Here is a 25,799-nt window from a genome sequence, read left to right as displayed (position 1 = left end):
TACCATTTAATATTAATATTTATATAAGTTGTATTTTATTTTTATTTAAGTGGATGGAGCCATTCATTCTGCTGCTGGACCTGCACTAAAACAAGAGTGCTCTACTCTTCAGGGGTGTGATACAGGGGATGCTAAAATCACCGGCGGCTATAAACTTCCTGCGAAATGTAAGTTAAAAATAATATTTCTGTTGTTATGTTAATAGTTATAACACTGTTATGAAGAATACTGACAAAGAGGCCTGTTATTATTTAGAATATTTATGAAGTTCATGCGTCAGCTGAATTCGATTTTCATTACAATTTGAAGTTAGAAGTTTCTACCAAGAATTATGTTTTGAATGAGGGAACGTTCTTTTGTATTAAAATATACCCAGTAAACTGAATAATGTCTAGCTGCGAAATTAGTGAACTTCAGATAGGAACAATTAATTGTTTTTACAGCCGAAAAATAATTATCTGTTTTTTTGACGCAGTCAGGGATCAAATGAGTCATTGGTCTGGAATTCAGAATGTCACTCAGTCGAGTAACCTGGTGACATGTGGATAGGAAGAAGTAGTATTTTATCTGGTCGGAAATTGAATGACTCCTTTTCCAGAAATTTAAATAGGCCACTCAATTAGATGAACTGGCGGTCCAAAAGGTACAGATATTGATTCACTATGGTTTTAGAAATGTAAGTTTGATCATTTATAATACACGGAATTGGAAGTATGTACCTGTGTAAAATATTTAAGAATATATATTAAAACACGTTATGATCTTCCCTATAGATTAATATTGCAATGTTTTGTGGTACCAGGGTGGTAGAGCAGAGAATTTACGAATCGTTTGTGTTTTATAACCGCCACCTTTTACTATAAACATTATGATACAGTTATAATAAAATTTCTAAATTCAACAAAAGTTATTGAAAAGAGCGTCCGGAGACGCGGCTGAGTCTCTAATTCCTGTCTTCTCTAATTGTGTGATTCAAGTTAGATTTTGTTAGAACGCGTCACGGTCCAGTGCAACTGACCAGAGCACTTTACGTAGTTGATAATACTCCACTGCACAGTGGAGCCGACTAGAGTAAGAGTTTTGTATGGGAATACTCGACAGTCTAATGCAGCTGATCAGAGTGTGAGATTTTATGTATAGGGAATCCCAGAGCAGACTGCCGCAGAGGTCCTCGTTACTCCTTTTAAAGCGGATCTTCGAGTTCGTTGTTGAATCCTCGATATTGGCACTAGTGTAAATGGTGTCTTCTTTCCTCGGTGACATGTGACACTAGTTAAAGTATAGTAGTATAGTCTGCTTTTGTTGATAGATAGCAGGTGGCTGGCAGGTCACATGGCTGGGCACATTACACCCCCTGGATGGTGTAAAAATAATTCGAGGGATTATTTTCTTTTCTTTTTACTAACACACCACTCAAATGGAAACACTGATCACAATAACACAAAGAAGAATAGAGGTGTATTAGAGACTGATGAAAATAAATCTCACATGTGTGATTCGTTGTAGGTGTCCTCACATCAAGTCAGGATCAGCAAGTAATACCTGTATCATGTCCCTCAAGACTGAGGTTACGGTCATTCACTATGGTGAATCTAATATTTGTACACTAGGTCGCTAATTAACGCTGGAGTATCACTAGAGTTGTTTCCATAGTTTGTGTAGTAGTGCTCTGATTGGCGCCGATATAGTCTGGCATTTATAATATGTAGGTATTAATGTTTGTTGCCGATGTTTTAGAAACAGATAGAAAAAATATAATGGCGATAAACAGAGCTCTGGCGACGGGAAGTATCACCCGCAGACAGAGCATGCTGTAAAGAGACGAGCCTATTTTTAGTTACTGCTCTGGAGCACACATTTGTGGAGATAATAAATAAAAATGCCAATCGTCACTAGAAGAAGCACTATAGGGATAGCAATTAAAAAAATAGTCCAGGGCAAGGAGGAAAGTGGGTGGAAGTCCCCGAATTTGTTTGGGAGCATATTCTGTTCATACTGCAGAAGCGAGTTCATCGAGATAATCATTTGCTGGACATTTTGAAAAATAAAAGTAAAATTGAAATCGAGTGTCCTTGGTAAATGACGATATTCTATTGAGAAATTAAGTGACATGTTAGTAAGCCTTTTCTGATAAGGACGCCAATGGACTGGATTTTCTGGATACTCTGTATGTGAGTTGCAGGGCATGATGTTGACAGCATGTAGGTTACTCCAAGAAAGCGAAGAAGTATTGTTGCTGTCCACATGTAGATCATTGACTTGATGCAGAAAGAAAATGCTGAGATTGCAATTTTGTTCTTTGAATGAAATTATAATTATGCAGCCAATTTAAGGAAGAGATAGTGGTGAGCTAAGCGTGAAAAATAAGCAACTTGTTTCAATGTGTTTAAAGGTAGATGCTATCTTGTTTGTTTGTTCTATGTTCTATGCTTTTTTCTTTCTTTTTGTCTTTGAAAAAACGAAGTATACGTTTCATTCGTGTGCTGGCTTGCATCCAAAGTTGTGAACACGTGAACAAGTAGAAAGAAGAAAGGATCTTCTGACAAATAAAATGTACGAATTTTGTAAAATCACATTGAAATATTTTCCACTCTTATGAGTGACTGGGCATCGATCTCATAAACGACAATATGTAGTTTGATCATGTAGCGCACTTCGTAGCGTAGTGGTACAACAAAATGAAATGGAATATATAAGTTTCACGCCACACGGTTGTGCCGGCTAGGATAAATGAGACGGTGATGATGAAAATGAGTGAAATGGTGGGTATAGAAAGTGGGAGGAAACTGGAGGACCCCGAGAAAATCTACGCACACGGTGTTTACCCATCATAAAGCTCACTTGGCATGAGCTGAAACGAAACAAAGGACCCCATGCACCAGAGGTGAGCGCTTTACCATTTTTGTACAGCAAACTGGCACAATAAGCCGGAAACGTGGATTCGATTCTTGGTCCACTTGTACATTTTTCACTGTTTGAATTTTATTAAATTCGTAATTATAGAAGATATAGTAAGAAAAGAATCGTTTGTTCCTTCAATTTATAATAAGATACCTAAGAATAACTATAATACTATACTAAAGACAAAACATTATGTAAACGTACATAAAAAATTAACTAATCTCAGTTACAAAGCGCAAACATTACATAACGCTGAGAAGTTAGTCTAAAAAGCCGTATCTGAGCATCATTCTGGGGATGAGGAACACGGTGGCTCAGTAGAAGACCGCTCACCCCTGGTGCGTGGGGTCCTGGTACAATCCCGGTCATTCATGTTAGTGGTAGACAACATTGTATCCTTAGGTTTTCTCGGGGTTCTCCCGTTTTCTTCATCATTTTCATTGCACCAATTATTTCAAAAACATTTACTTTATTAATCATCCGTCTCGTTTAGCCTAAAGAGCATATGTAAAACGTGAAGTTTCATTTAATTTCTTCACATGATCCGTCACAGATCATGTGCAAAATTAGTAGATTTTGTTTGTTTGAATTTTATATCCTCAGTAAAGGCAAATAGCTCATATCGACATTCGTGAATTTAAAGAGGGAGAAGAGAAATTGTCATCTTGTAGGGATTTTTTTGGGGGGTGAGGGGGTGAGGGGGGATTGTGTCCTATGAAACAAGTCTCATTAGAGAGAAATAATAAACAATTACAAATACATCTGGTACAAAAATTCAGAATTTCAGATTTGGAATGGAAGTTCTGGTTCCAAATACAGGGTGCGGCACGTAAAACCGGCCCGTAAAGTGTACACATAAAATGAAATGTAATGTATTGAATATGAGTACTCACCTTCACAGCAGCCTTCACAGCAGGTGCTGAAAGTGTCCTCCGCCCACTTCAACACACATGTGAGCACGATTGAGGAGATTCATATATACCCTTGTCAGTTCTTGTGTTGTAATGCTATTGGTGACATCCTGGATCCTGGTCTTGAGTTCTTCAATTGTGTGTGGATTTGTTTCGTATACTCTTCCCTTTAACAGTCCCCATAAGTAAAAGTCACACGTGGACAAGTCTGGTGACCGAGGAGGCCACAAGCCTTTGCTGATTGTCCTCTCTGGTGTAAACATCTCATGCACAAGGGATAATGATGCAGCTGATGTGTGGCATGTTTCGACAAGTTTCACTGGCTGCGGCTGCACGTGACTGCTGCAGGTCACGTAAGTCGACCCGACCTTGACACGCCATCTCTTGGTAGGAAGGTAGATTATTTAAGTGTTGCCAAAAACACAACATACCAGAATATTACGACGGGCCGGTTTTACGTGCCGCGCCCTGTATTATTTTCCTCACATACTGCATAGTCACTAGATTGTGGCTTTTCAATTGCATAATGTAAAAACATACTACTAATGTTGATTCGTATTTCTGTTGGTTTTTCAGATGTAATCCACACTGTCGGCCCTCAAGGAGAGAAAGAACAGCTGCTAGAATCTTGTTATAGAACGTGTCTTCAACTGCTAGTGAAGAACAACCTGAGAACAATAGTATGTATTAACTCTCATTTTCAAGAGCATGTGTGTCAAAACTATTGTATAAAGAACAAGTTGATTTAGTTGTGTAATATATGATTCTAAATATGTTGAAGCGTTTATTTATAGATGGACCAAACATAACCATTTATGCATGGGGAGAGAATAAATTGCTTGCTTAGACATGTATAAAATTTTAAGTCATTCATTGTAATAAAATAGAAAAACTTAAATTATGCAACATTCAGGAACATGATATAATTTTAAGATGAATTCTAATAATTCATTGAAAAAGACAACTAAACATGGTGATGATGATAAAATGAAACTGAATTTAAAAACAGAGACAAGTAACTGGTGGAGAACAATTGATTACCAAATCATTTAGTAGTATATAACCTGCTGTTAGTGTTTCAGTAACATAAAGGAAACCTTAAAAAGTTAAATGTGTGGTAACCAATTTAGAACAGTGTATTTTTAAATACTTTTTTATGTATGTATGCATTATGCCAATAAGCAAATATTCCAAATATATACAACTTCTGAATATTGATTTTTTTAAACTATAAAAGTGCTACTGGTTGGATTCCATTTTCTGAATTTTTGTTTGAGTTCAGTATCCTTTGAAACATCGTGTTATACACGTTGGCCCACACAAAAGCGTCCAGCTGGGTTACCAGAGATAAGCATTTTTATTATTATTATTATTTCTCTGAGTAGGGTACCTCGGTGGCTCAGTGGTAAAGCGTTCACCTGTGGTGTATGAAGTCGTTGGTTCGATCCCAGTTTGCTTCTAATGAGCTTTCTGGTGGGCAAACACCGTATGCGTGGGTTTCCTCGAAACTTTTCCGTATCCTCCCTATTTCCACCATTCTAGCTTAATTCCACCATTTCATTCATTCTCATCATCACCATCTCTTTTAGCCTACCGGACATAATCGTGGGACGTAAAACTTAAAAGATTTCATTTGATTTCAGTTCTCTGAGTAATTCTGGCTGACGTAGCTGTGCCGTCCAATGTGTTTAGCACCTTGCGGGGCCTGTTTCTGTCTGACGCCACTATGTTGCGCCGGCGTGCCACTCGATGCGTAGTTGCTTAGTTAGAATTCCTTGCCTGTTCACTTCGGGCAAACAAGTCGTATAGAAAAAAAAATGGATGGTATTTTTTTAATAGACACTAATGACGGCGAAAATTTATCGCTGAAACACCTGTGATTGGATTATACGTCAGATTCTTAGTTAAGGTTGAACTTTTGTTATGTCTGTTATAGCCTAACAGGAAATTTCATTCTTGAAAAGAGTGAGCAGTTTTCATTTAAAAATGTTTTCAGAACATTGGAGGGTCTGCAGATAATTGCAAATGATGTCTAAGTAGTTGAGGTCCTAGGAATGAACCTTCAGAACACACACACACTTACAACAAAAATAGATCTCGCTGATAGAGTATCCGCCCGCTAAAGTGAGTTAGAATTCAATTTGTTCATCAATCCAGTGATCAGTCTGTATTAGACACGATCCTATCAGGTTGTTCATATGATGTCCGTTTCTATGTAGGCTGATTTTCTTTATAATTTATCTTGTAAAGTTTAATGTAATTTGTTATATATAATTTTATTGCTTATTCTTTGCTCTGTTTAATCATATATTTATTTTTCGAATTAAGCCAGAAGTATTGAAGAAATTTTTAATTAAGTATAAGCATGGAAACCCACAATATACGGTTTATGTTTTATGAATTCAAACTTGAACATTCCGCAGCCCAAGTAACTCGAAACATTAATACTGCTTTGAGAACGATGCTGCTAATGAACATACAGTGTGACTCTTCTTTGAGAAATTCGGTTCAGTAGATATGGATCTTACAAAATTAACCCCAGACGTGAGAACGTCCTCTGTGATGATGTGAAACCACCAGTTGAAGTTAACTCTTCCGTAACTGATCGAGAACTCGCTGCCAAAGAGGAAATAGGCATAGCTACAATTTCTAGACATTACAACTCTGAGCAAGGTGAAAAAACTTGACAAATGGGTTCATGAGTTGACAGAAATACTCAAACTGCAATGTTTGGAGATCTGCACATTATTAGCTTCAGGAGAATAAAAAATCTCCCTTTGTGGCTCGTCTAATCATATGTGATAAAAGTGGATTCTTCACGAAAATTGTAGACTTTCAGAACAATAACTGGATGAAAATCAAAAGCCAAAGCATTCACCCAAACCAGCGTGCACCTAAGGAAGATAATTGGTAGTTTGGCATGATCGAAGGGGAGCTACCCATTACAACTTCTTAAAGAGTGGATGAAACCATTAATACCCAGTATTGTCAACAAATTGATATTGTACATCAAACTTGTCCTCATAGCCAACTTCGTTAAACAGAAACGGCGTAATACTTTTGCATAAAAATACATGATCGTATGTCTTGCATGTGAGGCTACAGAAACTAAGAGTTGAAATTTTTGGTTCTGTCTCATCCACGATCCTCTACTGAGTACCATTTCTTTAAAATTTGTATGTGTTTTCGGTGAACTGCAATAAGAAAGCTGTAAAAACAGCCTTTAAAGATTTGTTGACTAAGACTAAGGTGTTTGAAACGGCCATAAAAAGCACTGTAGCCGATGGAAGAAGTGTATTGATACAGATAGAGCATACCGTAACTAAATATTTTCAAACATTGTGTGTTAATGACAAAACCTATGTGCTAAAATTGTCATTTCATGTAGAACAACATGCTACTTCAGAACAGAGATTAAATTTCTGGGAGCAACTACTTATTGAGATTCATTTTATTCCATAGCTATGAAATCCAATTACTTAACAATAACATTGTTTAAAGTTAGATAGGTAGCAGAACTGTTAAGTAGTATTAAATAGTATAGGCAACAACAAAGTTTCGTTTTGTCAACGGAAATATCATCACTTCTTGATTATACGATACATCATAATCTTCAGACTTTTGTTTTATTTTTTTGTGTTAGATATTGATTTAAAAAAAAAAAATCTGCCAGAGGTGTAAACCAAAAATTGAAATATGTTTGCTGCAGTTGGACTAAATTTTGTTGTAATAGTCTTAATAACTTTGAATTTATTCATTAAGATTTTTATTTATTTATTTATTCGTTTATTTTCATTATAGGCCTTTCCGTGCGTATCTACAGGAATTTATGGTAAGTTACAGTATTCGTTATTGAAAAATAGATCTTTAGTAGAAAACGTTTTGAAAGCTTTTGTAGAGTGTATTCACTTTCTTATCGTTATTCTGACATTTATTTTGGGGGATAAGAAACGTATACACTTTTTTTCAAAGAAAAATAATAGTAAAAGTGGTTGAGGTCAAAATAAGTTGCAGAAAATAATAAGAATAAATAGCAAAAACAAAAGTTGTAGATATCAATTAAGGTGCAAAATATAAAAACTTAGAGAAATTTTATTGATAGCGTTATTTCCAGAGCTGTATACAAACTATTAGTTTATACCTGGAAAACACTCAGACGCATACATGTAATAGGACCTCCGTGCTTAATGAGTAATGAATATAGTAAACTTCTGAATATATTTAAATTAAGAAGTAATTAGAGACATATACTGAAGATTTATTCTTGGTTAAGCAACAAAGTCGTAACCTTAAGAGAACCCATCAATTGTGCTGCTGTGTGCAAGCTGTTTTTTGGGCAATGGGTGTGTGTTATAGTTTTCAGGCTGCGCTGCTGAACTATCTATTGTTCCCTACTCTTTACTTGTGTGTATTTTTCATAAACCCTGAATGGAAATTCTATTCGAGTGAGGCGGTTTAAGCAACCCAAAGCTTATTCTCATTCTTGATCAAGTGACAAGTGACTAGCGCACGCGCTTCCTATGTGCGTAATCCCCAGTTCGATTCCCGGTAGGAATGCTTGCAAAATAGTGGCTCAAAACCCATTTTAAACAATAAGTCCCGTCTTCTATAGCCTCGGCACTGGAAAGGGACGTTAAACTTCAAAAAATCCGAAGTCGCAGAAATACATTATAATCTGAGGTGCTTTTATCAGTATGTCAGAATATAAGGTAAGCCCCTAATAGCAACCTAGCAATCCATACGCTCCATGAAGACCATAGTAAAACGGGCAGTACAGTTTTCAGTCGTATCCTGATGGATAAAAAGCTTGTTGGATTTTCACTGCAGATGGATGAAATGTCAGGCTGGTATAAATGCGTTAAAATGTTGTTTTTGTAGTAAGTTATTAGTCCACCAGCGAACGAGTGCGGGCGGCCGATTTTGGAACTAAAATACAAACAACAGTGTTTCTAACCGGATCACTTGTAATTAATCTATCACAGTTGTTTTTGCCCTGTTCATAATAAACCACTTCACGCGTATGTTCAAGTTAAAACAAACACAATTTCAAAAGTTATGGAAGTTATTTTCAGAACATTTTAAGGGACTGAAAAAAAAAAAAAAAAAAAAAAAAAAACTCCATATTAATATGACAATAACTTGCGAATAAACTAACCTCAGTGTTGTACAAAGGAACACTGAGAACTTCGTAGCATTAGAGTGTAAGGAATTCCTAATTCATCTGTTAACGAAACCTCGAAGTTCATCTTTGTGAAGCAAAGTTATACTTTGGCAACTGCGCTTTCATTGTTTAAAGCAAGTTCTATTGTTTAGTTTTGAGATAAGGCGTCTTCGAAATTGCTACCAATTTGGACCATGTGATCGATCGATTGACAGTATCTTCAGTAACAAATTTGCATTGAGATCGTTTTCGGATGTGCTGCAAAAGACTGGTGAGAGAGAAACTGATAATCTAACCGCCTCCGAAGGAGATTTGGATCCGCCCCTAATTAAGAAAGTAGATAAAGATAACTTTCTCTGATATCTAACCTGTCATTATTTAGCATGGTTTGGTAATTTAAAAATCCAGTATTTCTACCATATTTTGAAAAAAAAAATATTTAAAAGAAATAAACCCAATGTTACATTGAGGCGGTAGGGGAGCGAGTAAAATTTAAAGTGGGGAGCCTGACAATTGATTTCTTATAGCTCGTGAAATTCAGAAAAAATGAATTTCATATTAAAAAAGAAATACAAAATACATTTTCAGGGTAACTCTTACATTCATTATGTTATTATAAAGTTAGTGATACTTTTGAAGTTGATTAGAGTGAATAGATATGTATTTAAGTAACAAAACCACTTGCGTAAGTTTTTCAAAATATCAAGTTAGAAGAACGAAGTTTGTCTTCCACTGCTATCTCATTGCTCAAAGATACCGGCGATGAAACAATTGGCCGGAAATCTACGTAGCACATTTTAGTACTTACACTTGAAATAAAAATACAGCTGTTTAAAGACGATTGATTACCTTTGTCTTTGAATTTCATATGTGCACACAGGATTTGTTAAACAAGACCGTACATCTGATATGTTTGAACTATATGCAACTTATGCTCACGGGCTAAACTCAGTCTTCTGAAGTCAATCGACAAATGATTACGTATTACAGACACAAAGACAACACTAGCCTCCCAAGTTTCAAAATTATATTGTGTATGAAAACAGATAATAGAATTAATTCTTTGTCACAAGAGACCTAGGGTCTGAAAGAAATTCAGAGGGAGTTCAAAGGGAATTTCTATACTCATAAATAAAAGTTGTGAATTTATTGTGTATTGAACCAATTATATTTATGCTTACATTACCCATACGCTGATGTTTTATCGATACTTTTATTTCACATTTACCAAAAGACTGGATTACGATTATAATCCTAAAAGAAAGATACATTGTAATCAGGTTTTACAAGGCAATCCCGAAAGACAAGCTATCCAATCCCGTAGCCCTTTAAAAAATTAAGGAAAATTTCTTCTTCACTTCCTTTTCCCCCAAATGGTTCACATTAATCGAAACAATGAAATGAAATTTCTTTAGTTTAACGTCCCGTGATTATGCTCTTTATGCTAGAGGAGACAGATGATTAATAAAAGTGAAACATTGTAAAATTAATTGTTGGGCTCTCACAGAACCACGTACAACAAAGACACGTGCGCTAGCCAATAGACCAACGGAGAGAACTTCCACAGTTCTCGAGTGGAAACGTATCGGAATTCTTTCTTGGCTACAACTCAAGAAAATAATTTAGTTGTCAACCGATAGACCTACATTAAAACAAATACAAGCATCGCGAGCCTTAACTTGATTTAAACTTACAGTTACAAGATATTGCGCAAGTATCTAAGCTACCAACCCATAATTAATATTTTAGTCATTACATCTTATTACTGAGTTTTACAGGTTTCTACTGTTTTATAATGAAATCAAATAAAACGTAATCAATTTTTTTATATATATAATCTGCTTAATACACGGTAGAAACTCACATGTATGCTATCTTGTTCTTAAATTGCTAATTTCCATGCATATGCCATTATCCACAATACATCTGCATTACTGCAGGAATAACCATTACTGTATTCAATAACAACTATATAATTTATGGAGTTCTTTATTAAGCGAAACAGATTAGGCTACTTATAACATGTAAACTGCAACTTTTGAAAATCGTTGGATACACTGCAGAGTGACGCTCTCCGTTCCCCTGTCCCACCGCGCTGACCTAGAAACTGATGTAAACACTACACTAGCGCCCTCCACGAAAAACCGCACTAATATCCTGGTCAGGTAATACCATAAAAACGCGTGTAAATATTACTGGTAACTCAAAAAATTATGATTTGAGGACCAGTTTCGTAGCCTGAAATTTCGAACTGGGTAGGCTAAAATTAGGCCCGTAGTTAAGAGGCGGCGGCTAGGAGGAACTCAGCCCCATTGCCACCACTGTCAGCTCTGAAACTTCCAGTTGTTTGTTGTTTGTAAGTACAGTATGTATGAGTGTAAAGTAAACTCAAGTTAGCCCTTCCAAAAACGATGGCTCAGTGTTAGAGCGCTTACCTCTGGTTAATGGAGTCCCTGCCTCGATCCCAGCCTTGTAAGTTTGTGGTGGACAACATCATGCCTATGGGTTTTCTCGGAGTTCTTTTCTTTTAACCAGCATTTCTTTCTTGTGCGTATTATGTAGTGACAAAGTGCTATAAAACTTTGGACTGCTGTGTGTAGTAATAAAGTGCTCAGAATCTCTGTACAGCTGTATGAAGTGACAAGGTACTGTAAATAAATTGTTTAGTAAATATACATGGAAATAATTTCATATTTCTTTGTCTAAAAAAAATATTTTCTCTACAAACAACAATCAAGTATGTTTCTAAATTACTTTAATACTAACTACCAATATTTCAGTATTTGCGTATCATTCAGTGCCGTAATTTGTGGGGGCAGGTGGTATTTATCTTCATTTGAGCTCTACGTCGTTCGAAGGGCGCACATCAAAATAAACTTTGTTACTCCAATTGATAAGATAATGAACCTATAAATATGAACGTATAGCTAAATCATAGAATAGGGTCACTATATATATACCAACTTACATGAAACGGAAGTGTAATCTATGCCCATTTTCGTAAAATGTCTACTAATTTAGGGCATCCAAAAATAAGGTATATTTCTTTAAGGCTTTAAGTTGTGTCAAATGTTGTTTCCTTAATTTAACTAGTAAAACATGGAATGAACCTACATACTATTTCCAAAAGAACAAAAACTAATTGAAGATCATGTTGATGCCCCATCGTCTGAACAAATAAATTATCGGAAGATGAAGTATAAATATAATCTGGACCCTTCATCAGTAAAGCACCAAATGGGGCCTTAAAAATAATAACAATGTTTATTAACGTTTAAATTCTAAGGGGGGAGGCAAATTTAATATTTTTCTAAGAGGCACAAATATAAATGCTTGTTCTCCCAGGAAAGTCTCAAGTTACGGTGCTAGTATCATTGAATAGGTATCTTAAATTGAGTTACATTTTAGTGCCTATTTTGCATATTTTTAGAGCCTGAACATCCGGTCTCTAATTATTATTTTTAAGAATTATGTAGAACATTGTCACGTCTGCTAGTTTGTTGTCACGTCTGCTAGTTTGAATATAATTTGTTGACACATTTTTCAGAATTAATCTCTGTGAAAATGTCTATCAGCAAAAGACAAGAAGGAGTTCACACGATGAGATGTAAAGATCTATAATTATCTCACATGTTTGCAAACACTTTATTTACTTTCTGTGTCATGTATATGTCCATTTTGTTACAGGTTACCCTCAAGAACCGGCAGCAAGTGTGGCATTGCGAACTGTAAGAGAATTTTTGGAAGCTAACCCAGACAAAGTAAGTGAGCGAATTCTTCAACTTAAACTCCTTGTGTGGTTATCCATACTTAAGAAATCAGTTCCCATGCTACTATTTTCTGTTACCGTTGTTTAAAAGGAACATAATTCATGATGGCACAACATACATTGTAGAGTCAGTTTGTGTCGAATATTTGTACTATTAAGATACTGCACACTAGTGTATAGAATACTTGGAGAGAAAAACAAGTCCAGAAAGGAAAAAATTTCAGTATTCGAGAATGTGTATTGTCGTTTTAAAGTATTTCTCATGTATTTTTTTTTACACCTGCTTCATGTTCTTGCATAAACATCTGCAATATTTCAAAAACTATTCGAGTTCTTTCTTTCGTCCGGTTTTGATTTTTATTGAGATTTATATATTTTATTGAGATTCCTTGGATGTGTGCATCTTCTGCGAAAAGTATTGAAAAATCTATAAGGTGTCACGGTGAATTAATGGTTGAGTGCTCATCACTGGTACGTGGGGTCCGTGTTTCGATCCCAGCTGACGCCAAATGGACTTCGTGGTGGACAAGCACCATGTGCGCGGTTATTTCGGATTTTCCCATTTTCTTGATTCCGCCATTCACTCGTTATCATCATCACCGTCTTCCTTAGCCACGGTTTATGATCTTGAAACGTTAAACTCCCCTCCTTTAAAAAAAAAAAAAAAAGATAATTGACATAAGTATACTTACGGTTTTTCAGTTATATTGATTTATTTACATATATATACTTCAAAAACATGCTATTATTGTTTTATTGTTAAGAACGAAGTCATCCAGGTTATTTACACTCTTATACGTTTGGCGGAAGATATACACATCTAAGGAATCTCAGTGATAACATATTTAAGAAATAGGAACAATCTTTTCTGCCGGAAGAATAACAGCCGAGTAGTTTTTAAATATTGCAGATGTTGATGCTTCAGGGACATGAAAGTAAGTGTGAAAAATAGAAACAAGTGTTCCTTACGTCCTTTAAGTAACTACAGTATTTCCACATATATTTGTCTAATATTGAAAATGTTATTTGAATTTCTAAGAGTGAATATCCTAGTAATTAATTTCATAATAGTGAATTATGATTACAGTGTGCACCAGTGATATTAAAGCTAAAATAAAAAAAGGAAATACATTATTAGAAATGTCGTGGAGATAGTTTGTAATTATTCCCAGTTCCATGTGAAGTAAAGAAAAAGTTACTTAATATATAAAAGTAAGTAAAATAGGTTCTAACTAATTAACTAATTCAACAAAGATAATTGATAAACGAAATTTTATGAAATTATAATATATATTTTTGAACCTAAAGAATAATCAGCTACGTGAGACTGATTGATTAGACTGATATGAAATAGAAAGGCAATAAATTATTAATAAATTATTTGGAAAGTTAGAAGCCGTGGTTAGCTACTCGTCTAATAATTTTAAAGCTCTTAAAGTTTCAGAAGCAGATTTTTTACACAACGAATATGACGTGCAGAGCATATTATGAAACTTAAAGGTTGGTAGGTTACTTTTACGCAACACTTTATTTCAAAATAAAATTCTATTTCCGAGTAAATTCGGTGAATCGCTGTCACCTTGCTCAGTCATATTTCGAAAAATAAGAACTTCTTCATCTTAGTATTAGTGATGGTGATCGTGGGGTTTATTTTCTCAATTATTGGGGAAAGAATCATGACTTGTATCTAGAATATTATTGTTAGTGCTTTCGCTGCTAACTATTCGAATATTGCCATAAACTGTCAATCCATAAGTGATAATATTATTAGAACTGACAGTGTAGACTTTAGGACATGAGAATGATCTTCTATAAGTGACTCGAGGCCATTCGTAATGTTACAAATGACCAGAGGCTTTTGTTTTCCTTTTCTTTTCTCTTTCTTCTCTATTCTGACAAGACAATTGCCTCGAAAGCTTAAGAGAACCTATTTAGTTTCTACAAGTTTTTTGTATGTATGTATGTTCATGTAGTCAAAAGTATAGATAGTTGGACAAAAGTGAGCCACAGTTTCCTTTCTCGCCTCTTCTTTGTTTGACTTTGACTCGGTCTATCCAACTGTTACTCCGAAGATTCGCGCCCAATAGGATTGTTGCACTCGTACAACCTTTCATGCGTTTTTATCTTCGCTCCGTCACCTAAATATTTTGTACAGTATGTTTTTCTAGGACCAATAGCACGACGTCTACGCCGTGAATAGTCCCATTATCATCTCTCATGTTTAACACTGTCTTCAACCATTTCCAATAAAGATACTACCTTATCTGAATTAACTTCTTGTATGTTGATTGGTTTAACTACTTATCAATAAGATGCTTAATTACGGTGTATTATTCAACATATAAACGTAATGTTTTCTTTCACGAAAGAAACCAAAAAGGATCTCAGGTTCCTGTTCATAAAAATTTGTAACATCAATATACAAGGAATCCATACAGAGATTCACCACTCACCAAAAATTCACTACTTTCAAATAAAAACTAGCATCTTGAAAGATTTTCTTTAAATAGGATGATCGGGTTAACATGAATGACTGAAGGAATAAAAGATCAATCATATTCAAAATATAGGACAGAAGAATATCTTCATACTGTGAGGAAACAGTTAGAGGAGTTGAGTATAAACGCGAGACCGTTAGCACAAAACCACGAAACACAGAAAAGAACAGGCAGTTGTATTTTTAAAATAATAAGCGTCTCGCGTGTAATCTACACTCATGTTTGTGATGAAAGCACGCCAATCAAATGCAATTTACAAAAACTAGAAATTCGAGTCTAATATGAACATGATTAGAATATCAGGGCAATGGCATATGGCTGGGAACAACGTCTCTCAAAAGTTATAGGTATAAAAATAGTTATAGTTGAGTGTTGTGTTAAATTTGTTTCCAAGTGTGTGGGTATCCGCTTTGTGACCAAAATGCCACCCAAACTAAGCCGGTTTTGGGAAGGCTATGTTACGGCTCTTTATGACACCCGTTTTAGTGTTTCTGTCATAAGAAAACAGTGCAAGAAGAATGGTTGCAACATCAGTTTAAGTAGAATAAAAAATGTTATTAAAAAGTACAAGGGCAACGAAACTTCACCATTTGGCTCACCAACGAAGTTGCCTAGGAAGCGGGAATGCATCAAAGCCACCTCCAACATGCAGAGGAAACTTCGCAAAATGGCAATGCAAGAAAATCCGCCAACACAAAGATGTATGGCTAATCGTCTTGACGTGTCTTTGGGACTGTGAGCCGGACGTTACACCATGAACTCAGGCTGGTAAAAGTCATGAAAGCTCGTGGCCATCTCACGGATGCCCACCAAAAGGAACGAAAGTGTAACGCCCGCAAGCTGTACGAACGGCATCTGGCAAAACGAAGGTGGATGTACGTCGTAACGCTCGATGAAGCGTGGATTTACCTTTCCGACTGCGGCAAACCGAGAGCCATCATGTATTGAGAGAAAGGCGCCAAGAACTTCAGAAGGTGGGTCCGTGTCTTTAAAGAATCCTTCCCAAAAGGGTTCATGGTCGTTACTGGCTACTGTTCCCGAGATAAACTGAAGATTCGTAGGGTAGCGAAGAACTGCAAAATAAATTCGCAGTATTTTCAGGAGCAGATCATGCAGCCGATCTACGAGCATGAGATTCCAACAATGTACGGAAATGACGCCAATCTGGTGCGCATTTACATGGACAAGGCCTCATCACATACCTCACGATCGTCCTTCGCATACTACAGAGATACGGAGGAGGCAAGTGGTATAGAAGTGATACCTTTCAATGAGGTACCTGTTAAATCTCCAGATGCAAGTCCTATGGACTATTGTGGATTTGGATTGCTGAAGCGGGCTTTGGGAAAACGGCATGTGACAACTGTGGAAGAACTTTGGAAAACTGTGCAAAGGGAATGGGTCAAGATTCCCCTCCCAGAGAAGCCTATTACAGTGGAAATTACGCTGTCGGGCAATTGTTAGGAACCAAGGGAAGCACATCGAGCACTTACGGACCTGGCGTCATGGATTCTTCTAAATTTTTAGGTAAGTCGAAATTGGCCAAAGGTAGACTGAACAACCCCTGTATATCCAGATTGCAGGAAACGAAGATAGGAGAACATTTTGTGTTCGCGAATTCAATGTAAAACAGTCTGTTCAGTGAAGTGCGTAGTTTGTGATCAATGAAGTTTCAGGACGAAGGTCGGGTTAGATCCACCAAGCGGGCCCTTAGTTCGGAAGTGGTGCAGACAATTTAAAGAAAGTAAGTGTATTTACAAGAGAACAGGTTGACCAGGAGTTGATGAAGAAACAGTTGATCATGTGCGTGCAACTTGGCCAGAAACCATAAAAATCAACGGATCATGCAAGCAAAGAGTTGAACTTGAAGCAGGCAATAATTAATTACTTTTTTACTTTAGAAAGGCTTACGACCCGGTTAGGAGAGTAACATTGCACAACATTTTTACAGAATTTGAAGTATCGAAAAAGTTAATTAGATTAATTAAGATATGTTTAAATAAAACCCAAAGTAAACTCCGGGTAGGAAAATTTTTGTCCACGAGCTTTTTCGTCGAGAAGGCCTGAAAGAAGGAAATGCGTTGTCGCCATTATTATTCAACTTTGTCCAGGAATACGCTATGAGGAAAAGCAGATAGCAACCAGGGCCTAGAGTTGAATGGTAATTACCAGGTTATGTCGTATGCAGATTATGTAAATTTAATAGGGGGTGATAGGAGAACAATAGAAAGACACTCAGAGTTTTTATTAAACGCTTGCAGGGGCATGAGTTTAGAAGTAAATACAGAGAAAACTAAATACATGGAAGTTCGTCGGGATCGTAATACTGCAAATTATGAATGCGTTAAAATATTAAATAATACTTTTGATAAAGTGGATACTTTCAAATATCTAGGATCAGTGTTAACAGACCAAAACCATGTTCATGAAGACATTAATTGTCGACTAAGAGCAGGGAATTCGTGTTATTATTCAGTTCAAAATCTCTTGTCGTCGCGAATTCTGCCGAGGAATTTGAAGCTTAAAATGTATAAACTGATAACCATGCCTGTTCTGTGTAGCTGCGAAACATGATCGCTTACTCTGAAGGAAGAACGTAGACTGAAAGTATCTGGAAACAAGATCCTGAGGCGAATATTCGGACCCAAGAGGAACGAGAATAGGAAATAGTGGAAACTTCGTAAAGAGGAACTACATAATTTATACGGTGTACCAAACATTATTAGGATCATCAAATCAAGAAGGCTCAGGTCGACAGATCATGTAGTCAAGATGGAAAAAGGAAGAACGCTTTCAAAGTCTAAACTGGAAGAACAATTGGAAAACGACCATTAGGAAGACCTAGGTGTAGATGGGAGGACAATGTTAAGATGATCTCGCAGAAATAAGAATAAAATATAGAAAAAACTGGATCCAGTTGGCTAAGGATAGAAATCAGTGGAGAGCTTTTGTGAACGCGGCATAGAACCTCCGGGTTCCATAGGCCATAGAGTGAGTTAGTTTTTAGTTAGTAAGCAGGCAACAGTGTGGAAGATTCTGGGAAATCGTTTGAAATTTCACCCATACCGATTGAAATTGTTGCAGATTCTGAAACTTACTGACGAGGGTAAGAGACTTGAGGAGTTCTGCATTGCGATGCAAAACTTTATGGAAAGAGATAGTTTCACCAAGTCAGTTGTATTTAGTGATAAGGCTACCTTCGAGCTTTCGGGGAAAGTAAACAAACAAAATGTGAGGATTTGGGTTCGGAAAATCTCATGGTTATGAAGAACATATCCGTAATTTCCCCAAAGTGAACACGTGTTTTGTGCAGTCACCTGAAAAAAAAAAAAAAAGAAGAAGCAGCAGTGTATATTTGGAGGACACTGTAAACAGACTTTCCTGTCTTCACACGCTGCAGACGTATCTTTTCCTACAGCTGGAAGAGGACGTGAAAAATGTTATTTTCCAGCAGAACGTGTCACTCCCACATTAGCACCGAAATGTCAGGAAAAAACTCAACAGAAGAATATCAAATCAGTGGATAGAATGAATTTGTCATGAGGATCATGTTCTGTTTGCTTGGTTTTCCAGTCGCCAAATATCACCCCGTGTGACTTTTTGTGTGTGATGTTAAAAACTAAGTGTATCATCCACCCTTACCTAACAATTTATTTGAACTGTGAATACACATTCAAGAAGCAGTTTATTAACTCCGAAATGTTGAAAAGAGTTTGGCAAGAAATAGATTATCGGATTGATGTAGGCCGAATTAGGCACTGATATTGAGCATCTTCGACTTGGAACATAACATGTTTGTATTTTATTTTAGCTTTAGCTTTTTCTATTATTTAACATGAGTTGCACGTCATTATCTAATATAAATAAAATAAAGAGTTTGTTTGTGTGTGTCTCTGTGTGCGGCCTGGGGACCAGACGAGTGGACCGAGAGTTGCCAAATTTTGGTCACGGATACCTTGGTCCAGGCCCTAGACCAAGGCGAAGTGATTTTTTCAAAATTCGAACCAGGGGGATCTCAGGGGGCGTCTACCATGTAAAAGTAGTAGAAAATGACCGATATTAGTGTCAAATTCATAGTTTTCGCGGTCGCTGAGATCAATGGTGAAACTCTGATCGCATTAGCTTCCAAATTCACCCTATTCCGCGGCGGGCCGGAGGTCATCGGGGGGGGGGGGGATACCGAGATATGTAAAAGTAGTCCAGAATGACCGATATTAGTGTCCATAGTTTTCATTGCGAAGAATGCGTATATTCAGCTAGTAAATAAATAAACGTGAACTATTAAACTTTGAAATTGAAAATCGATCAAGAAGCTGCGACATTTTTGCTTTGGGGTATGATCCTACAAACATTAATGCGAGAGTTGTAGCAGTGTATTGAAGAGAAATAAACCCAGATCCGCTAGTGGATGGTCTTCGCAGTATGGTAGCATCATGGTATGCCACATCTCATTTACAAGTCAGTGACTGGCTGTTCAGCTTCTGAAACGGTAGCAGAAAAATAGATCATTGTAATAGGGTCATCTAGCCAGCTGTAAAGAAAGTAAATAACATAGATGAATAATTTTAATTAAATCATAGATGTAAGGTCTAATGTTGACACAAGCTAAATTACATCAAAATCACTCCATAGTTTTGTGGGGATAATTAAAATTTTCCGATACCCCCTCGTGTCTTGTTCAGCCCGATATGATATATCGACTGACATATATGTCTTATATTTGAATAATATTTAAGTTAAACAGAAATTAAAATTTTTAAGATTAATTATAGTTTTAGGCTCTATCTCATTAACCATACTATGTACTGGTATGTTGTTGGTATTACAGTGAAGAGCTTAATGGCAGTATATTTCAGTATTAGTTTCACCTTAATAAGTGACATGGTTCTCATACACCATTAATTTTTAGGATTACAAAGATGTTCGTTTTCTCCATTTTCTTGAAAACTACGAATAAGGTTCTACACCCGTGGACATCATTTGTTTAGCTTAATAAGATTCATCGATTAATATATATGTATTTAAAAATATATATATATATTGTGGAATTTGTTTCCCGTTTAAACCTAGAAGTGTTAATTTGATACAGTGACATCTTTGCTTTTAAGTTTTGTAGTCTTATCTTTGAAAAATATTCTCAGCTAAAACTCCTGTTACTTTTCTTTCTTGTATGAGTTTTGCGCTCTCCTTACCTTTGTGTCCAATCATAGCCCCAGAAAGGAGTTGAATTTATACCTTACGAAATATTTCATATTAGAATAAGTGATTATGTTAGTATTAATATCAGGTTCCATGTCCGTTAGAAAGTTTGTCACTTGTCAGGCAATGGTTCGAACATAAATTTTATCACGAACTTTTTTTAATTTTTCAATTTCTTATTTGTTACAGGTGGATCGAGTAGTGTTTTGTTTGTTTATGGACACAGATATTGACATTTATCACAAACAGTGTCAGCTTTTCTTTCCCATTGGATAAGAACCGTACCATCTCTTCACTTTTTAATTTCATAATTAAGAAGAGGAATCTGATGCAGAAGACTGATTGATCTTAAACAGGCAGTAGTTTAGACTCAATTAATTGTGTAGTTTTTTTTTTTTTTTTTTTTTTTTTTTTAAATTTATATGTTTATTTTGGTAAATACACATAATTGACGAATAATTTAAGTTTGAGTTGTTAATATTTTGATGTATTTGTTCCAGTGATTTGAATAATAAAGGACTTCTTTGAGCACAATAACGGTATTAAATATTAATAGTATTGTTTCTTTATTAACTTCTTGTGATAGCATATTGATAAACTTTGATTTAAACTATTCCTTGTATAATACTTTCGTTGTTAACGAAATATATATACACTTTTGTTTTCGCAGAGATCGTTCCGTAAACTTTTAATTACGAGGGAGGACGCAAAAGAAACCAGACTTTCGTTCTAAAACAATAATTTATTACATTTTTTTACAAAATTCTTTCAGTTTCCTTTAAAGTACTCTCCATTAAATGCAATTCATTTCTCCCATCTTCTTTCCCACTGTTTGAAGCAACTCTGGAACTTTTATATCGTCCAATGCGCTCTGCGAAGTTCTTTTTACAGCCTCTACACCATCAAAACATTTTCCTTTTAGATTTTGTTTAATTCTCAGAAAATGTCATGTTTGTCAAAAAGTTTGGATTACTTTCAATCTGATTTTTCAAGTCCTGGCTCAAATTCAGACGAATGATTTGATCTTGTGTGAGCAGGCGAGAAACAGACTTAGCGGCAACATGTCTCATTTGCAAAACCTCACGCTGGCACAAGCTCCAACTCACTCTTGCCTGTTTTGAAATATCATCGATCATAAAACGACGATCCTCGCTGATTTTGGGGCAGATTTGTTCGACCTTCTCGTCGTTTCGAAATGATGAAGAGCACCGAGAAACGAGCATGATCTTCAACACTCATCTCACCGCACTTAAAGCGCCCAAACCACTCAAAAAATTGTGTGCGGTTCATAGTATCCTTGAAAGCCTGTTGAAGCATTTGGTAAGTTTTCGTATCCGATTTTCTAAGTAGGAAGCAAACACACACCTTGTTCCTTTGAATCTGCCATAACGTTTTCGCAGGCGGCAAACTAGAACAGTTGAGAAAAACAATAATACGACCAAACGTTAACCTCCTACGCAGACGCCACTTGGCCAACTGATCTGGGAAGCAGGGTTGGCTGGTTTAAACCAAAAAACGAAAAATGTTCGTAAAATCTTGATGGACACACATTTGTGGGTTATCACGTTTCACTCCCGCATATTATTCGTATTATATTCAGACCTAAATTCCCAATTCATTATTCAAAGAGATTATACTACAAAAGCAACTTTTTTTTTTTTTTTTGTATAAGTTCATGAATGTTTCTTATGAGATTTTTTAATTGTTTATTATTATTATGCAGTTGCAATCAAAGAAAAATTCTAAATATTGTTTCGTTCTAATAATGTTTACAATTGAAAAAATACATCGAAATGCCCTACTTTTGGGGGGAGAGGGGGGTTATACAAACCGCACGAGAGGCATTTATTGAAATCAGAAGTATCTTTGATATCTATTTATGTATAAATGGGTCAAAGTGGACTCAAATAATTCGTATCTTTATTCACTTTTCGTACTGATACGCCAATTAAGTCGTCGTATTTCTTTAACTTGGACTAATAAAAGTCGTACTAAACTAACTTGGACTAAGTTACTTCTTCTGTACTCTGCAGTATTTTGAAATTGTCCATATGTAAATCTGTATAATGGTTTCATTTGTTCAACTATTTATCTTTTTGTCGTGAAATGACTCTTGGCAATTATATTAACAAGTATGTAAAGATCAGTACAACGTATTTTTATCAGGAGTCCTTCGTGAGTGAGTCGGCAGACGTATCGCTGTTGTGGCCAATTAGTCCCGGTTTCGAGTCCAAATGAAGGAAAATTTTCCCTCGGATGTAAGCCAAGAAGCGGTTGGATTCCGCTTTAAGCGTTATGTAACCCCTTCCAACATAACCCGGTTGTTGCATAATAACACCAAGGCGAAACAAACTTATTTCTGTCCATATGTGATATAAATATATAGAGCAAATTATTTAAACCAAAAAACGTGGTTTAAATAAAAAAAACGGGTTTAAACAAAAAAAACTGGCTTTTTTTTCAATAAAAACCATGGTTTTTGCCAACCCTGCTGGGAAGGTCTCTACTAGACACATCTAGCAGGAGAACTCTCTACTATGCCTAGGAACGGCAGCGCTCTTTCAATCCGGTTTCTTTTGGATTCCCTTTCGTATTTTATGGTGTGAAAGCATAAGCATAATGTTTTTGCGTTGTTGTGGTATCACGACTTCATATTCCTAATAACAAACCATATACACTTAATCCGTCTTTCTACCTCCTATCGTAATAACTATATTGAGAGACAACATATTTATTGAACTTTCCTTCCAAGTATCCTCTTCTCTGTCATTTCTTCCTTATTCTAATTCGTTTGTTGATTTATATAGATGTTTCTTGTGAGTATTCGCCTTCCATTCGAAGCAACAATCCTTAGAACTTTCAACCCTTTAGGTTCATTTGGGAAGGCAAGAACTATTCAGGAAACAAAAGATTAAGGAGTATTATGTAGATTCTGCTTCGTCTCATGGAATGGTGCAAAAATGGTTCACAGAATTTTATTGTACGAGCTCGAACGCTGCTGAGCTTGCGAAGCGTCCAAAGAGGTCAGATTTGAGGAAATGATAAATGAATGTTTAGGTTATTGGTGATGTGACTGCTTACATGCCAGTCTGCTCAGTTTTGCCAGAATCTCATCCACTTTTGCTGTGATTGGTCATACAGTGGGATAACAATTTCGACATAGAAACTTCTAGAACGAAAGGAACTAAACTATCTCTTGGCTGTTGCTTGTGATGTCGTGTCTTGACCATAAATAGCACAAATTTCTTCACGGGGCCTGTGCAGCATTTGCTCTTTTATCGAAATAAAATTGTAAAATGTAGCACAGTTTTACGGAAAATTCACTTATTTTCACAACGCAGTATCTTATGTCTGCCTATAAGAGTTCCAAAACTCTTTTCACATCTACAAATTTCAAATGTCAGCTGTGAAATGACGTTAGTCCTGATCCGCTGCGACTTATATATCAGATTTGAGTCACTAAATTATTTTTGTGCATAACAGTACCTGATATTAAGGAAGAAATAGAAGATGCTGATTATTGTGTTTTATAAATTCAAATGGTCAGGAGCATGGTTATTCGCAGGGGAAAACAATTGCCTCCACCCCTGGTTTTTCAAAGTGGTTCAGTTCTTCGAAATACATTTCAAAATAGATTTGAATACTCACACAATATAGTGTTCAATATATTTATATTATCATTGTAGTACTATAATTTCTTTACTGTAGTTAATGAAGTTAAAGTGATTAGATGATTGATATTTTACATACCTTATAAATACCTTATATGCACGCGTACATCAAGGTGTGTATAAACTCGCGTTTGAAAAAATACTGCTGCCATTTTGGTGAGAGTGTATATGCGTATGTGAGAGATGATACTGGATCTAAATTAATGAGTGTTGTACACCTGACTGGCTGGGTCATGAGCACCACTGCTCCATGTCGCTCATTTACGTATGCTTAATAATAAATCTTGGTTATATGCCGGTGTGAAACACCAAAGTTTTGAAGGACGGATTATTCCAAAAACGTGAGCTAAGAAGCACTTCGAAATTTCAATCTGATGCAACAGGAGGATCTACAGAGAATCATGCAAAATGGCCTCGCAGAGAAGCACTCTTGTCTCCGTTACTTTATCTTACTTCCGAGAGAGCTATATAAGGTGTGAGAAAAGTAATGAGACTGGCAACACTGCAGGCAATGTGGCAACGTTGTGTCTACCGACCTGTGCTAGACCGGTTTGTTTATCCCTTCCACTTCCTCAGTCCAGAGTTACAACTCCGTACAGCTACACATTATTTTTGACAGCTGCATCAGTAAAGTTGTGTTTTTATTGTGTGTTACAGAAATGGAGCATCGGAATTTAGAGCAACGTTGTGCAATAAAGTTTTGTGTTAAACTTGGTGTATCCGGAGTGTGACTTTTGAAAAGTTGAAACTGGCCTATGGGGAACATTGCTTTTCAAGAGCACAAGTTTCCCGCTGGTAAAATCATTTTTGGAAGATCGAAAACACATTGAAGATGAACCTCGCTCAGGGAGACCTTCATCTGCAAAAACTGACGAAAGCTTTGAACGTGTGAGGGCTCTTGTGAGATCAGACCGTCGTTTAACAATAAGGATGATGAGTGAACAGTTAAATTTAAACACTTTCACCGTACATCAAATTTTGCCAGATGATTTGAACATGCGAAAGATTTGTGCCAAAATGGTGCCGAAAAAACGTGTGCGTTGATTGAATGTTTGACCTCAGAACGCATTACTGTTGCTCCTCAATCCCCCTGTTTATCTGATTTGAGTCCTTGTGACTTTTTCCTTTTCCCGAAATCGAAACATGTCCTAAAAGGACGTCATTTTGGAACTCTGGAGAACATTCAAAAGACTGTGACCGACCAGTTAAAAGCCATACCAGTTGAAGACTTCCAATCACTGCTACCAAGAGTGGAAACAACTACTCCGCCGGTGTAGGAGATAACATTTTTGTTTAAAAAACATAAAAACTTTAGTTAGTACAAAATCAGTCTCATTACTTTTCTAACACAACTCGTATTAAAGTGCCGTAAGACGGGGTACTTTACACAAAATATGAAAAGAGTTGCACAGTTCTCTGTCGGTAAAACCATAAATTGTAAAGAGAAAGTTTCAATTGCCACTGTAAGATAAAACATCTAACTGTATTCTGGCTATAATGTTGGCGGTTAACATGAATTCTAATTTCCCGGAGAGTTCGTTATTTGTAGAGGTGTGGAAAGCAGTCACTGTAAAGGCCGAGAAAATTTAAAAGATATCACCTACAAGAATTTCCGTCCAAGGTAAGTCAGTTTCGTAGAATACTTCCGTGTATAATGGGACTTTGTAGCAATAGTTGAAATTGAAGTGT

At 36.2% G+C, this 25,799-nt stretch overlaps 1 protein-coding gene across 2 annotated transcripts in view; it reads left to right on the top strand.

Moving 5' to 3' along the window:
* Positions 1–20,880, top strand: part of LOC145660503 (macro domain-containing protein CT2219-like) — a 73,844-nt gene extending 52,964 nt beyond the window's left edge. For both annotated transcript variants that reach the window (XM_081725630.1, XM_081725629.1), the window contains exons 5-9: positions 51–167; positions 4,389–4,492; positions 7,614–7,644; positions 12,661–12,734; positions 20,629–20,880. In XM_081725630.1, coding sequence (XP_081581756.1) covers positions 51–167; positions 4,389–4,492; positions 7,614–7,644; positions 12,661–12,734; positions 20,629–20,715 — 413 coding nt within the window. In that variant the 3' untranslated portion in view covers positions 20,716–20,880. The remainder of the gene's footprint in view (positions 1–50; positions 168–4,388; positions 4,493–7,613; positions 7,645–12,660; positions 12,735–20,628) is intronic.
* The last annotated feature ends 4,919 nt before the right edge of the window (positions 20,881–25,799 follow it).

The sequence above is a fragment of the Thermobia domestica genome, chromosome 9, assembly GCF_964235325.1.
Source record: "Thermobia domestica chromosome 9, izTheDome1.hap1.1, whole genome shotgun sequence".
Lineage (NCBI taxonomy): Eukaryota > Metazoa > Arthropoda > Insecta > Zygentoma > Lepismatidae > Thermobia > Thermobia domestica.
The sequence above is the reverse complement of the archived record's forward strand: the minus strand, read 5'-3'. Positions and strand labels throughout refer to the sequence as shown.